General features: G+C 50.9%; 1 protein-coding gene across 2 annotated transcripts in view; it reads right to left on the bottom strand.

Moving 5' to 3' along the window:
* PIK3R3 (phosphoinositide-3-kinase regulatory subunit 3) overlaps positions 1-16,143 on the bottom strand; it is a 349,039-nt gene that overhangs the window by 255,192 nt on the left and 77,704 nt on the right. For both annotated transcript variants that reach the window (XR_012160507.1, XM_073357839.1), the window contains exons 2-3: positions 11,848-11,940; positions 8,735-8,812 (exon numbers count right to left, since the gene is read on the bottom strand). Coding sequence is in view for 1 of the 2 variants with exons in the window: in XM_073357839.1 (XP_073213940.1) it covers positions 8,735-8,812; positions 11,848-11,940 (171 nt within the window). In the remaining variant the exon portion in view is untranslated. The remainder of the gene's footprint in view (positions 1-8,734; positions 8,813-11,847; positions 11,941-16,143) is intronic.

Raw genomic sequence — 16,143 nt, 5'->3', positions numbered from 1 at the left:
GGATGGAGCACAGGGCCGGGGGCTCAGCTGTGGTCTGCCGTGGATGGAGCACAGGGCCGGGGGCTCAGCTGTGGTCTGCCGTGGATGGAGTTCTGCACTTTCCCCAGGGGGACAACAGGGACCTCAATGCTCAGCAGTAAAGTGCTCTGGGATCTATGGCTACCAAGCGGTTGTTATAAGAAGGGCTCTTTTCCTGCCTGGGTGAAGAGACAAGGGCACATGGTAACTATCTGCCAGAGCAGGGCTTTACTCTTGCTATTAATGTTAATCGTTTTACTGCCCAGCCTAGAGTTCCCAGTCAGGAACAGGGCTCCACTGAGTGAGGTGCTGTTCTAACACACAGTCAGAGACAGGCCCTCACAGTCTCAAGAGGCAAAGAAAAATCGCTGTCTCTACCCAGAGACACAGAGGATGTGTCTACACTGCATTGTAATCTGGGTCGGGTGGGACCTGGGCTTGTGGACTTGGTGTTTCCAAAGCCCACGCTTGAGCATCCACACTGCATCGTAAACCTGGGTTTACAATCGCTGGATCCAGGTCTCGCAGCCAGGCTAACGCATCCACACTGCACTATGCAGATCTTCTGACGCGGCTCTGCGTCTTGACCTGCATCCACACTGCAAAATGACATGGCTTGGACCCACTCCCAGCAGGACTCAGGTTCTGACCCACCCCCTAGCAGGATCCTAAGTGCTTGTTGATCTGAGTCAGGCTGATTTGTGTGCAGACAGAAGGGGGGTTGGGCTCAAACTTGAGTCAGAGCCTGGGTTTAATGTGCAATGTAGACACTAAGTAACTCTCCCAAGGCCCCACAGGGAGTCTGTAGCAGAGCAAAAGATTGGACCCAGATTTCTTGACTTCCAGTCCAGGGCCTGAACCACAAGACCAGCCTTTCTCTCAAAATCAAGAGAGAGCTAAAACATGGTTCATCAGCATGCTTTCTTCTAAACACATAAGCAAGAAAAACCACCCTTTTCCCCCTTTTTTTAAATTCCGTGGTCTAGCAGGGACATATGCATCCACTGCACTAGCTATCAGGATACACTAATCACAATCAGACTGTTGCACCACAGAAATCCATGGTTGCGGTCCTTTAGCTCAGAGATGCAAACCGGAGTGGGGAGCAAGGGAGTTGGTGGGGATCCAAGTTTCGTTGATCCAAAGTTTGGGGTAAGGAGGAGTTTTCTGACAGTCCGGGTGTCGGCTCAGCCAGCAGTCACTGAATCTACATGGTTCCATGACTGTTTAAACCTCTGCACAGTTGTGTTATTTAAAAAACAACACAAAAAGCCCTTTATTAAGGGCAGCTAGTTGCAGGAAGAAGGAGCTTGGCAGAGATCAGCTAGGCCAGCAAGCGGGAGCAGAATCCAACCAAAGAGACCCACAATTATATCAGGCACCCCTAACTATTCCCAATCAAACGGCCAAACACAGTGGAAGGATTTCACATGAGTCATGCAGAGCCATAATTACTGCACCTGGTGTGTGCTGGCGACTGACAGGGCTGGGTGCAAAAAGAAAACAGGCTAACCTGCAATGTATTTTCCGCCCCCCCCCCCCCCCCCCCCCGGTGCCAGGCGAGCTATCTTTAGAAAGCCATTTCCAATCAGCAGCAAGCTACGAGGAGTGGGCAGAGAACGCCGAGCCTGTGCTGGCCGGCTTTCTAAACCAGCAGCTTTGTTTCCAGAGCCAAGTGGAGACGGCCGGTTCTGTGACGCGATACAATTAGGATGGGGAGAGAAAGGCTCTTAATACGGGGCGGGGGAAGGGAATGATTTGGTGCAAACATCTCACTGGAAACAAAGGAGTCACAGCCCAAGAGCGCCGGGTATTAAGATTTGAGCCCCGATAAGCACGCACGCAAACAAACTCCCATCCCTGCCAAATGCCGCCTTCTCTCTTGAAAATCTGTCTCCGTCCTTAACGTTTGGGGCGGAGAGGAGAGGCTAGCTGTGTATGGACCACACGGCTGGCCAGCGGAGGAGTGACATGCTTAGGCTAGAGAAGGTGGATCGGGAACTTCTGGTCTCCCTGTCTTGGAGCATCTGGGATCAGTCCATCAAATGAAAAGGTGTCAAATTCAAAAGAGACTGTGAGGCTCTGCGGGGACAGGACTAGAACCCAGGTCTGCAGGAAGGCCCACAGTGCCGCGCTGCTCCCTGGCAGCCATGTTAGGACAGCATGCATTACCCCACAAACCCTGTGGAGATAAACAGCACAGGAAGTCCCGCCTCAGAAGGCTGGACTGACAGCGTCCCTCAAGGCCCCTGATTGGTCCAGGTACCCTATTTAAGGAGGAGTTCCAGGAAGGGTCCATGCAATGAGCTGGGCTCCTGCTAGCAATAGTGACTGATCTGCAACTTGGCTCACTCTTGGCCCCCCAACCCCAGCTCCAGCTCCAGCTCAGCTCAGCTCAGCTCAGCTCAGATCAGATCCTTGGCTTCTGCCCATGAGCTCCAGTCCCGATCCCTGGCTTCGGTACTTGGCCTCTGGCTTTTACCCAAGAATTTGGTGCTTAAACTCTGACTCTGGCGATGGACGCAGGCCTGGGGCCTTGAACTGTGCCTCCATCCCTGCCCCCTAGAATCACTACAAGGACCCTGAGCCCAGTCCCAAACTCAGGCTACAGCTCTATGACTCTGACCCCAGTTCTGACCCCCTCCAACCTAGGCCCCTGGACTCTGGCCCCTGACTGCCAGACACAGATACAAGGAAACACTTTTTCACACAAAGTGTGATTAGACTGTGGAACTCACTGCCACAGGATGCTGTTGAGGCCAAACATTTAGCACGATTCAAGGAGGAATTGGATCTTTATATGAAGGACAAGAATATTCCAGATTACCACAGTTAATGCTAACAAATTTTGGAAGTGCTATTAAACCTCATGCTTTGGGGTTTAATCCAATCTCTAATTAGGAATTAGGAGGCAATTTAATGTGTGGGAGTGTGTGGGGAGGGGAAATTATCCTACATCTGCTACTGTGGGGTTCTTACATTGTCCTCTGAAGTTGCTGGTGTTGGCTAGGATACAGGGGTATATGGACCTCCGCTCTGATCTGCTCTGGTAATGCCCTTGTTCCTCATCCCATACAACCAACCATGAACCAGTGTGAAAAGCTAGGGCTGGCCTCAGAAGAATAACAGGAGATTCTGTGCATGGCTTTAAGGGGCACAGTATTATCACCCCCATCCATCTACCTAGCCACCCTGGGCATGTTTACCAGGCTCATCCCAAGAGCACACGTATGGAGCAGAGGCCAGTTGCTGACAGGATTCATCTCCTTTGCTGGCGAGATTAGCCCAGAACTCCTGCAGGGATCTCCACCTCCCATGACAATGTATTGTCTCCCTGTGCACCAAGCCCTAGACAGGTGTTGTGGATCATTAACAAATAGCATTACACCTTTGGAGAAACTCATGCCAGCACACAGGGACAGCAAGAGACCTACACATCATGTGGGGATATTTTCCTGGATTGGGGCCTGTTCAAGATAGCATTTAAGCGCATGCTTACCCTTAAACCCACGCTCAAGTCCCATTGAAATCAATAGGATTTAAGTACATGCTTAATATTTAGCATGAGCTAAAGAGCTTTCCTGAATACGGGCTTTATTTCCCACTTGATCCCTATTCTGCTGGGATCAGGCTCTTAGACGGCAAGTCCTCTGTGGCAGGGACTGTGTCATTTCTCACGCCCTACCCTGTCCCCCAGCCACAGGAATCCATCCTTGCTTCATAAAATCAACACACTAAAATATCACGAACACCATCCTTGTTGATAGTCAAGGAAGTTTGGGGGGGTAGAGGGGGAGGGCATGGGGGAGGTGTGGTTTATAATATAACAACATCTGTTCCCATAAGAGTCTAGATAAGGATCACTGAACCTAGCACTGACATGCAGCCACCTTTGGGTGTTTTAACAGGACACACAGCTAGACAACACACCAGTCCGGGGCGGGGGGAAAGGGGGAAGAAAAATGCTGCGTCCAACCAAGCCATAGGAGGGCAGAATGGACTCACCAAAGCTGGAATCTGGTCCGAACACCAAGGCCAACGTTCCATCTAAAGGGGGGGGTCCAATATTTGATGCTATTGCTGGGCCTTGGCATTTGGGTCATTGTCTTTAAGTGACACAGCGCCCCCTAGTGCCATATTGGGGCACTACTTGCATAATGACTCGGAGGGGCAAACGGTACAAATGACACTCTCTGCACCACCTCGGTTTCCCATGGAGCTCGCCCATCTGTGTGTCGAGCATGGCCAAGCTCGGCTCAGATCTGCTGCTCTGAACTGGAAGGACCCCCCGGGGCTCAGGCTAGGGGAGCCCCCCCACTTATCACAGCAGCTAAGTCTATGCCAGGTGGGAACAGCCTGGTTTCCAGCAGACAGCAGGGAATGTGGAAGAATGACTTGACTGGGTGCCTGTAGACAGGGTTGCCCCAACCCCACCTCCTTAATATGGCTGTGGGAGTGGATACCCCCACAGGCCTCCTCTATGGAGACCCGAGGGCATCACAGCTAAGATGCAGCTTCGTGCCCGCGGTCAGAGGGAGCTGACCCCCATGTGCAGTAAGGTATCTTAATTCCCCGTGGCAGGGCACTTTCCCTGTCCTCCCGTCTCTGCCACACCAGGAGCCAGGGCTGCTCCCCTCCAGGCAAACCCCGTGCCCGTCTCTGCCCCTGCTAGGCCGCCTTGCAGCTGGTGAGGTCCTTTAAACGCCTCTCCCCCTTTACGGACTTGCTTCCTGGTTGTGCTAAAAAGCGATGAGCTCATGTGGCTTTATATAGCTCTTCCATCAACTCCCTCTCCATAGCAACGCGGCCTGGCGCGACAGCTCCTCATGGGCCTGGGACGTCAGGAGCCCGGCAGCGGAGCCCACCCCACCCCCCCGGCACTGCCGCAGCGCCACCTTGCCAACAGCCAGGCCCCGTGGGCACAGGGTCAGCAAGGAACGAGACCCAGGGAAGGAAGCTTTCCCGATACAACTCCCAAGCCTCAGCCGTGAGGCGGGGAGCCCACATGGAGCCAGCGGCTGGGCACTGCCTGGTACCACAGCGCCTCCCTATGGACAAGTGGGGATAGAGGGTCTTTTTTAAAAAAGAAAAAGGAAGATGCCTGGAACCCAGCTTGGAAATCTGGCCAGGAAGGGCTGGGTTGAGGGGGCGGAGAGTATTTTAAGGTTAGGGACACCAAAAACCAGTAACAAATTTAAATAAAGGCACCACCCAAGGATTGTCAACTCCCACTGGCTTCAATGGCCCCGGGGTGAAATTAACCCCCCCGCCCCCTCGGGGCCCAGGACCCAAAGCAAGCTCTTCTGCAGTACTGAAGCTTGGTGTCATTGAGGAACCTTGGCACCGGTGGGGGCTGGAGGGGGCCTTCTGTTGGCTCTCTGCACTGGGGTGGGCGTCACCCCAGGACTGCTGGCGCCCCACTGCCCCCGTCCCCCAAGGCCCACCCCCAGCCTACAGTTCTCTCCCTCTTTCCCAGATTTTGCCATGGTGCTGTGCTATTCTGTCATCTGGGCATCCTGCGTGGGGCAGGGACCCCATCTGCCTCGGTCCCGGGCGTGCCATGCTGTCTGCTCTGGCATTATGCAGATAACAAGGGTGATTGTATTTCTTTCAGAGATTTCCTCGGGTCTAAGGCCAGAAGGGACTGAGCTCCTGGATAACCCAGGTGTCAGATTTCGCCCGATCACGCCTGTGCTGGGCCCTATAACTTGGGTTAGACCCAACCATTCCAGGCCTCAGGGGACTGAACTTGTGGGCCACAGAGAGGCCAAGATGCCACCAGTGCCCGAGGCCCAGGCAGCGGCAGGGCACTGATTACATGGGATATGCCCAGATGATCCTAGCAACTGATCCGTGCACCTCACTTTAGAGGAAGGTGAAAAATCCCTAAATTCCCAGCCTATCCAATCTGGGGGGAAAATCCTTCCTGACCCTAAAGCTGGCAATCAGTTGGACTCTGAACATGTGGGCAGAGTCTCTGAGCCACATCACAGCAGTGGTCCACCTTGAAGGGGCTGTTTGCAATTCGCTGTCCGCCTGGAGTCTCCTAATCTTTCAAAGCTTTGATGCCGAGCCTGGTTTTTATGACCTAGCCTGCCTTGCCTTTGATCTTCTGAGCATGGGCTCAGGATAAGGCAAACCGGAGTCAAACCTCCCCTAGCCTCTCCATTGGGAGGGCTCTTCCTAGCGTCACTGCTGGATCACCGGCTCGTGCTTTCTTGCACCAGGAGACCCCATGTGTGGGGTGAATCGAGGGGACAGTGCAGCTTCCCAAGGGGTGAGGAGGAGGGGAACTGGAGGTAGGACAGAGACTGCTCCCCCTTCAGGGAGCAACTGGGAAGTTTGGGGCTCTGGGGGGCACTGAAAAATATGGAGAAAAATCAATTAAAAATTAACCTTAAAAACCCTCCTAAGAAACTACTGAAAACAAAAATGAACAGAGAACAAGGAAAATAAATGGAAGAACCAGTTCCTCCGCTGGTTCCTGCGCCAGCTTCAAGAGAGCGCTGCTGATTTACACCAGCTAAGGATCTGGCCCTAAATACAGAAAGAGGAAGAAAAGTAACTATCTCCAGGCCTCGTCTTTCCACTGGTTCCCAAACCGGTCTGCAAGGCACACGCTGCTGCTCCGTGGAAAACCAGCTGGTCTCCCCACTCTGCCGACTTAACACCAGCTTCCACACTGGAAGAGAGGATGGCAGGATTTTATCGGAAACGTCCTTCCCTCTCTGCATCAAACACATCAGGAGGGGCGCATGGGCTAGTGGTTCTGACTAGGGCTGTTGAGAAAATATTCCATATTCTTTGTGGCGGGAAACAGATCATTTTCCTGTTTTTGTTTAAGAAAAAGAGGGTTTTTTAACAAGTTTTTTTTCTGGTGATGATTTTTGCTTAAGTGGGGTGAGGGGGGAAACGTTTTGATGGAGATTTTTTTTGTCAAAAATAAACGGTTTAGTGGAAAATTTTCTGTCACTTCTGCTCTGCTAGCTGCAGCAGTGGGAATTCTGGGTCATCCTACACCTTGCCCGGCTCACGGACTCACCGTGTGATCCCGAGGCACATCAAGCTCTCTCAGATACTTCTATGGCCACCATCGCCACAGGATCTGAGCACCTCCCAACCTTGACTGGGTTTATCCTCCCAACCCCCCGGGAGGCAGGGCAGGGTATTATCCCCATTGTACAGATGGCGGAACTGAGGCACAGCGACACTAAGCGCCTTGTCCAAGGCCACGCAGGAAGACTGTGGTGGAGCAGGGAATTGAACGCAGGGTTCCTGACTCCCCAGTACTGCACCATCTGCAGCTACAATTACCACGTGCCCTTTCCTTTCTGGTATCTATCCAGCCATACCTAAGGCCTAATCTTCAGGGGTGCTGAAAACTGGGAGCTGCATCCAAGAGGAGAGGCCACTTTTGAAAATATAGGCCATGGCCCGTTTGCTCTTCAGCTTACCCAGCTACAGAATGGGTAGAATGATGCTGACCAACTCCTCAGGTATCACATGGGCTGAAGACTTTTCCCCAACTGTCACTGTGGCGCACTGCCTGGAGGGTTACTCCAACTAATGATGACTCTACACATGCATGGAATATGCAACATACTTGGGAATTTTACAGATTTCCCCAGCATGTCCTGGGGGCTCCCACACAGGTTCAGCCCGAGATCTGAGAGTCAAGCTGGGCCCCATCCGACTCGTGGGTCGCCACTGGTATTAAGCAGTCCGCATTTGGCACTCACCTAACCATTCTGTAGGCTATGTGTGAGTCAGAAGAGAATCCAGCTCCCTGTCCCAGATCCGCATTGGCTCTGCTGATCTGACTTGGAAGGTGCCATGGTAACACAGCCATTCTTCTGCCCATACCCACGCTTTTGATTTTCACTTTCCTTTTAAATGGCTTCCATCAGCCAGATCACGGCACATCACTGTCCTGACAGACCATCCCAGGGAGTCAGTACACAGCCTCTTCAAGAAAAGGAGGATTTGTGGCACCTTAGAGACTAACCAATTTATTTGAGCATGAGCTTTCGTGCTCTTCAAGCAGGATCTACAGTTCCCTGGCCTCCCCTAGGCTAGCGTACATGCAGAGCTAGCTGTCAGGAAAACTAGCTTTTTACTTTGAAACTGAGCCCATTTAATATGAACGTTACTGGGGAACAAACATGGAGCACCACAACGCCGTTGCTGTGGCATATAATTGCACTGTAAGGATGTTACATAAATAGAAAGGCATTATAACAAAATTCCGTAGACATTTAGGAACTTCATGGCCATCACTATGCTGTGTACAGCATGGCCATTCAGCCCTTTCCAGCCACAGCAGGGACACAACTCAGATCTTACTGCTTCAAAAGCAAAAGCCCTTAGCATTTGAGCTACAGGGAAATCTCCATTCGCTGTCAGCAGTATAGGGCCTATGCCATACACACCGCTAAGCAGTTGTGATTCTAGCCAGTAGGGGAGAGTGGTGGCTTATTCCCAGCAGACAGTTCATTACAGCATTCTATTCCGATCACTGCTTAGGACTCTTCTAATGATATTGCCAGAACTCTAGATCCCAGTGCTGGAAACGAAAAGGTGGCTCGCGGATACACTGCTTATGCGCAGGGAGTGCTCCTGTAATGAACGACCCTGCTTCTCCCAGCTTCGCACACACCCGGTACGAAGCATCTCTGCCCATCGGGATGAAGGAGGGAACAGCGTGATGGTGGCTTACCTGTCAGAAGAGCCTGTTTGAGCTCAGGATTGCTGAAGGAGCCAGGAGGGGCTCGGTAAAGAGCCTCATTGTCGATGCCTTTGAAACCAAAAGGGAAAACAGAAATCAGAGTCAAGAATTCCCCCTCCAAAGCACCATGCAAACAAACCACGTTTTAATTCAGATCTGCTCAAAGGGCCCGACGCACAGATGGGGTCAGCATTACAGTGACAGGGTCATCTTGTTTTGTGGTCTCTGTTCCGCTATCAATAGCCTGCAACCTTAGGTGTGTGTTGAGTTGTGTTGTGTTGTGTGTGAGAGCGTATGAGTGAACAGTGCCCTCTACTGCATGGAATCAGAACTGCACCACCATGTGTCAGAGTTGGGTGAATAATCAATTTTTCAATGTGCTAGCAATTCCAAAAATAATTATAACCCCCCCCCAATAAAAATTGTTTTGCGTCGACCCAAAATTATTTTTTTTTCAAAATGTTCGGCAAATCAAAAAGTCAAAACAAGATTTTGTTTCTGGCCAACCTAAATGTTATGCTTTGACAAAATTAAATGGTTTCATTTTGATTTTTACCATTTTTGACATTTTGGATTGCTTTTAAATAAAATTACAAGGAAATTTTGAAACGGAAAGTCATTTTGAGCTGAAAAATCCAAATGTTTTGTTTTTAAAGTGTCAAAATGGAACATTTTCGGGTTTTTTTATTTGTTATAGTTTTTTATTTTTACTGAAAGAAATTTGCAAAATTGACTCACATTTGCCTAATATTCCAATGTAGCTGAATCTGTGGTTCTGTGCAAAAACAATTTCTCCGAGCTCTAATCATAAGCCTCACACAGCTACCTATAGTAGTGTGGAGGCATACACAGGGCCGTTTCTATGACCCAAGCTAATGCCTATTATAGGGCTGGCCAGTTCAGATGTGTTATGTGCCTACGAGTGTCTCTCTTCCTGTTATGAAAGTTAGATCTAGAGCTGGATAAAAAATGGGAAAGATTTTTTGTGTGTGTGCAAAATATATGAAAAGCTAAAAGCACTTTTCCTTTTTGCTTATTCAAAATTTTCACACACACAAAAAGTTACTTAAGACTTTCAGGTTTGGGGGCTTTCCCCCTTTTCTTTTCTTTTCTTTTCCTAATGCCTTCTTTTTTTTCATTTTACCAGAGGAAAAAAGGGAAAGTCAAAATCTGAACATTTGTTGTTTTCAGATTTAATTAAAAAACCCAGAAAAATACAAAAACCCTCCTATTGGGTCCAAAATGTTCATTTTTGGAAAAAAATGGCCCTTTTGATTTAAAAAATTAATTACAAATATTCAGAATGACTAATTATATCCATGTTAAGGGGCTAATCCATCCATCTCTAGCCCTCCGACCTCATCCGAGCTCCCTTTTGACAGAGCAATTGGGACTTCGCTAGAGTTGGTCTGAAAATGGGGTTCTACCCACAGAAAATGGTGATGGGGGAAAAAATGCATTTGTCAACATTTTTCAAAGAAACGTTCAATTTTTCAGTCAGAAAAAAAAATCAAAAACTAAAATATTTTTATGTGGAAACCCTGCTGCCATGCCTCCGGGGAGTAACAGTTTGGGTGACTCCTGCTCCCATTCTCCTCGATTGACTGAGCTCCCTGATTGGATTACCTCTCCCATGATGCACCACTGTTTCTCCTTATGGTGAAGGGAGGTGGTAGCATCATGGGAGACACTGGCCCTGGTGTATTATGGGGGATGTAGTCCAGCTGGGTATCCCAACCCAGGGAGAAAAATGGAAACTCACTGAACTACAACTCCCATAAGGCACTGGGGGCAAGATATCTGAATCAAAATATTTCAGTTACTTTTCATGAAAACGGTCATTTAGCCAAAAAAAAAACCCCAGTGTCCATTGAACAACAATTTTGATGGAACATTTTCCGCCAGTCCTAGACTTTTCCGAGAAGGGGGATGGATGTTCAGAGAGACTCCGCGTTCCCTTTATGCGCACTCCCTGCTGTAACGAGCGTCCACAGGCCCCTCTCTTCCCCAGCCAGATAGAAGTAAAGCCCCCTGCAACGCTATGAGCTGCACAGCTTGCCAGAGTCCTAACGGCGTCTGAGCCTGACATTGCTGGTTTCATGCGCAATTATTCTCTCAGCTCCGCTATTATGGCTCAATGTGTAACATGCAGCTTCAGAGGAGACCAAAGGAGAGCTGCAAAGGGTGCTGACGTTCCCTGGGTGCAGAGACTGAGCCTCATGTTCTTACCCTCCACCATCAATGTGGGTTGTCAACAGCCATGCCCCCGCTTGGGGATGAACCCTAATTCAGCAGTCAGTGACAGCCATGCTCTGAACCAGCTGAGCCCAGTGCTAAACTGCCCCCGGCCCCTGCAAACTGTCTGCATGTGGGGCTTGCTCTGGTTGCTGGACCAACAACTGCCAAGCGCCAGGCAGAACAAGGCCGTGGTTGAACCATGACGGCAAACGACCTGTGCTCATCAACAGACATTAAGTACCAGAATCACCCCCAACAACCAATGCCTAGCATGGCTGGGGCAAATATGGCAGCCCCCATCTCGAGTGATGATAGGGAGTGAACTGGAGATTTGAGCTGAATCGGCAAGCCGGCAAGCCTGTGCAGACCCATCTCTGCTGTGGATCGGACACAGAGGGGTGGACCCTAGCCTCCAGGTACTACAGGTTTCCCTGTCCGGAGCAGACAGGTTTTTGTTGGTTTCACTTTAGATAATGCTACCCCACAGGTAATCCATCCTCGAGATTCCATAGCATGGCTTGTGCAGGTGATTGTTGCATATTTCAGAATGGTGCTAGGGACGGTTGCAGTCTGTGTCACTGTCAGGCTGTAGCCTCGTTTAAAAGGTTTCAGCCACGTGCAGTCAAATCCTGCTCTCACTCCGGCATAGATCTGGAATAGCTCCATTGAAGTCAGTGGAAGCGCACTGGGTAAATCTCGATTTTGGTCCCCGGGGTGGATGGGGCCCGTTTCTGATGGTCCGTCATGCCGCATCAGCAGGGAAGGAGTGTGCACATGACACAGGGAACATGCATGCCCAATGCACGAATTTGACCCAGCTGGAAGAAATGTGAGGAGGTGCCCAAGGGAACATACCCCTGACGTACCTTGGTTTTCCAAAGCTTCAATGAGTCTCATTACAACCAGAGGCGCTTGCTCAGGGAGTCTTAACTCTGCAACCTCGGCCTGCCCAGCGGGTCCTGTTAGAGAGACAGATGAGAGACAAATAAAGATGATTTACCAGAGTGGATCTCAGTGCTTGTCAACAAGGCAATTTGGCTGGACGGCAGCTGTGGTGCAGTTAAATAGCATATTCAATCTCTCTGATGGGCCAGTGCCTGGAAAATAGGGGGTGATAATGAGCCAAGCATGTAATTTGCAAAGAATCATGTATTAGATGGATTGCTCCTCTTTCCCACTTTGCTAATTGCACGCAAACAAACAACAGATTGTCTCGGATTCCTCATTTGAAGCCATCTCCAAGGACTTGCTCCCGTTAATTCCGGGGTCGTTATGCAAACATGCCAGCTGCTGTGGTCGGGCGTGCAGGTCACGTGGTCTCTGTCTGTTTCACAATTGGACGGCCCTAACTCGCGGGATCAGGTTTCCACCGGGACTGCTGCTGCTGGGGAATTTGAAATTTGCAGCTCCCAAGCATCTCCTGAGAGTCCCATTGTAACCACAGGAGAGGGACACATTCGCAGCCTGCGGCGAGCGAACACAGGCTCTGGCTACATGACAGAGACCATGTCAGCATAGCTCTGCATGGCTCCACCGTAACCACAGCGAACACCGACGGTTTTCCTGACAGAGGGAAAACGCCACCTCCCCGAACAACATTAGCTCCGCCGACAGAAGCACTCTTCTGTTGGCGCAGCTGTGTCTACGCCGGGATTTTGTCGCTTGGGGTGTGGTTTTTTCACACCCCTGATGGACACAGCCATGCTGGGATCTGTTTTAAGGGCAGCCCAAGCCACAACCAACACAAATTCCTTTGAATTCCCTAGCCTCTGTTTGCCAGAAGCTAGGAATGAGTGACAGGGGATGGATCACTTGGTGATTACCTGTCTGTTCATTCCCTCTGGGGCACCTGGCCTTGGCCACTGTCGGAAGACAGGCTACTGGGCTAGATGGACCTTGGGTCTGACCCAGTGTGGCCGTTCTTATGTTCTAACAAATGTTAATGGGCGATTTTCCCCAGCAGCCACCCAAGTGCTAGCAGTAACTTTGGTTCCCCATTCAGGTAAGGACTCTTCCCCACTTGCTCAAATTGTCCTTTGAGCAGCCAGGATTACTGCTGTTTTGATGGTGCATGATGGGCCCTGAATATTAACGTATTATTTCCGCTGCCCTCCCCCACAGCAATTTCAAAATCGGAATTCAACTGGAATAGGCCAGCACCAGGGCACCTCCGCCTCCATTCATGGGGACGAGAAGAACTGCCCCCCTCACGCACTATACTTACACCGATGCCACTTTCCTGCCAGCCATGCTGGAGCTATGGTATTGCTGATGATCCTCAGCGCCACCGGGCCTGCAGGCTAGTTCTAGATTTGCCTTGGGGTTTGTTTATTTATATTTGTTACGGGGGAGCCTCTCGTCCTAAAATCTGCATGATGCCTGCACCTGGCCATTGGGTGCACTGCGTAGGCCCCTGGTTTGTCGCTCTAGTTTGCTTGCGAGCTCCTTTTTACAGGAAACGTGTCTTCTTCTAGACTTTCTGCCAAGTGCACCCCCGACGCCCAATACAGGAAGGAAGAACCATGGCCCAGGTCCTCAGCTGGAATGATGCAGCTAAGCTGCATCGACTCAGCGAGAGCCGTTTTATTCCTTGTGACCAAACCATCTGTTGAGCCAATGCGTCGTTATGGTTTGCAATGACGCACCAGTTAATAATGAGCAAGGCAGGGCTGTCGGGGTAGTTCTGAGGATTCGGTTGGTGGTGTTCTTCTCCCTGAATGAATCCCCCGATGTGGTGTTTGGGAGTGTCACGCTGCCAGGCATTTCACTTTCCAGGCAGGATGTGTAAATAAGCTTCTCTAAGTACTCTCCACACTAAAGACCCCTTGACACATCTCCAGAGAGCCAGGGGTTTTAGCCCAACGGGGTTCCTTTGTTCCGCCTCTCCACGATCCTCCACCATGGCTATGTAATCAGCTACGTGGAACAGTCTTCTTCCTCTCCTAATATTTATATAGTTTTTCCATTTACAAAGCACAACCCCAAAGCTCTAGGCACCATGCCAGCAATTGCACTGACAATCAGTTCACTACCACCTAGCAGTGTGACAGGAGAGGCTGTAAATGGACCAACAAACTCCCCTGCATTCCAACCAAACCCCCATCATATTGAGCCCTATAGTATCACAGGATCTGCCAATGCGCCCCTCAGCCCCCCCCCCCCCCCCCCCCCCGGATTTATCTCAGAGATTCACACGTTTCAAAGTCAGTAGGGAGCACTATGATCATCCAATCCAACCCCCTGCTTAATATAGGCTGGGGGGGAATTGTTCCCTGAGATTTCCACACACACACACACACACACACACACACACACTTTCAGAAGAGCTCAGCTTCCAGTTCGACTGCCCGGATTTTTACCTTTTGTCATTTAACTTTCTTTTAAAATCTGGCCACAGTAATTTCTACTGGACCTTTATTTTAAAAGACATTCTGGTTTCCATACACATGCAAAAAAGCCCAGCATGAACAAGGCAGGAACTTGCATCGTGGGAACACCTCAGCCCCCTGCTATTTCGTTTTTTTCCCTCCTGTCGGTTGAGGATTTCTTTTCTCGTGCCTTATCAGAGTTGTGGCACTCAGATGAACTCTGGTGATGAGGGCCACAGACATAGACAGGTTCACAGACAGCTGGGTCGATAGATGCATGGAGTATATGGCGGTGAATGGAGCGATCAACAGGGGGTGTGCACATGACAAAGGCAGACGAGGCCAAAATTCCCTTCATGGAAGAATTGAAAAGCACCACCCAAAAACTACAGGTTTGGCAGTTTTGCTCTGGCAGGCCCTTCCGCAGAGGTGGGCTCTAAGGCCCTGGGCTTCCACTGCCTCCCTTCCGATGTATTGTGACAAGCAGCAGGCTGTGAAACTACCCAAGCTGTCAGAGGGGATGAGCTTAGATTTTCACGGGCTCTTCGGCTAACCCTTTGGGGGAAGCAGCGCAGTGAGGCTGAGAGCGCTTCCGGCCCATTTCTTTCTTTTACATGTCCAAAGGACGCGTGGCCAGGGGAGCGGTCTCAAGCAGCCAGCCAGGGTCTGAACGGGGACCCAGCAGGATTGTGTGACAGCTCTCTACTGGCTTTTGGGTGGGGTGGGCGGGATCTCCTTGGCCATGACAGCTTTCTAAGCACCCACCTCCCATTGCTATTTCAGCTGCTTACTCACCAGATTTACTAGCTTGTCCTGATCACACAGGATGGACAGCCGGTAGCTTCCACACAGTGAAACATAGAGCGATATACTCTACTTGGGCAGGAGGTGTATGCTGCACGGCCCTCTGCTGGGTGGCATCAGAACAGCTCACCTGTGTGCCATTGGCCCTGTACCGCTCACAGCGATCCTCCTGTAGCTCAAGCGGCCCATGGATGCGCAGCAGGAGAACTTGAGTTCAGAGAGACGATTACTTAGTTGCAAGCAGAGCTGACATTTCGCGGCTATGACGACACTCTGCACCTCCGTGTATTTGATCCTCTGCGTCAGTGAGCCGGGCAGGCAGTGCGGTGCAGTGATCAGCGCAGGGGGCTGGGACTCGCTTCTCTAGCTGCGCCACTGACTCATTGGCTGCTGAGGGGCCAGTCCCTTAACCCTGCTCTGACATGTGTCAACTGCCCGGTGCCCGGCTCCTTGCTGTGCAGTCAAACCCTTGGAAACCCTCCGGTCACAAGGGGCTGGGTGTGTGCGGGGAATCGGGCAGCATTGTCCGATTTAAGAGCCACAGACTCAGGCTTGTCATTTGCGTCCCTCAGTTATATTGTGGGGAAACCATCCGCATTCAATGCCCATGGCGAAATGCCCCAGGCTGTGCCCTCGAGGATGCCCTTGTGCAGGGGGCATCCCAGCTCAGCCACGCACGCGAACCCTGCAGAGGGAGATGGAAGGAAAGAGCGGGAACAGGCAGCATAGAGGCCGTGGCAACCCTGTGCCCACCCAGCCATCCGCGTGCTGGAAACCAAAGTCGGTGGGGCCCTGCCTGGGACAGGGCTTCAGAGGACAGAACAAGCAGGAAGAAGGGGGCTGTGGGTTAAGTGCTGGGCTGGGACTCAGGAGATCCGGATTCAATTCCTTGCTCTGCTCCGGATACCCTGGGCAAGTCACTTCTCAGATTCCCTTTTGCAGGGGACTCAGTGTTTCCAAGCCCGCCCGTGAACATTCATACTGCATTGT

This window comes from Lepidochelys kempii, chromosome 8 (genome assembly GCF_965140265.1).
Source record: "Lepidochelys kempii isolate rLepKem1 chromosome 8, rLepKem1.hap2, whole genome shotgun sequence".
NCBI classification, from domain to species: Eukaryota; Metazoa; Chordata; order Testudines; family Cheloniidae; genus Lepidochelys; species Lepidochelys kempii.
The sequence above is the reverse complement of the archived record's forward strand: the minus strand, read 5'-3'. Positions and strand labels throughout refer to the sequence as shown.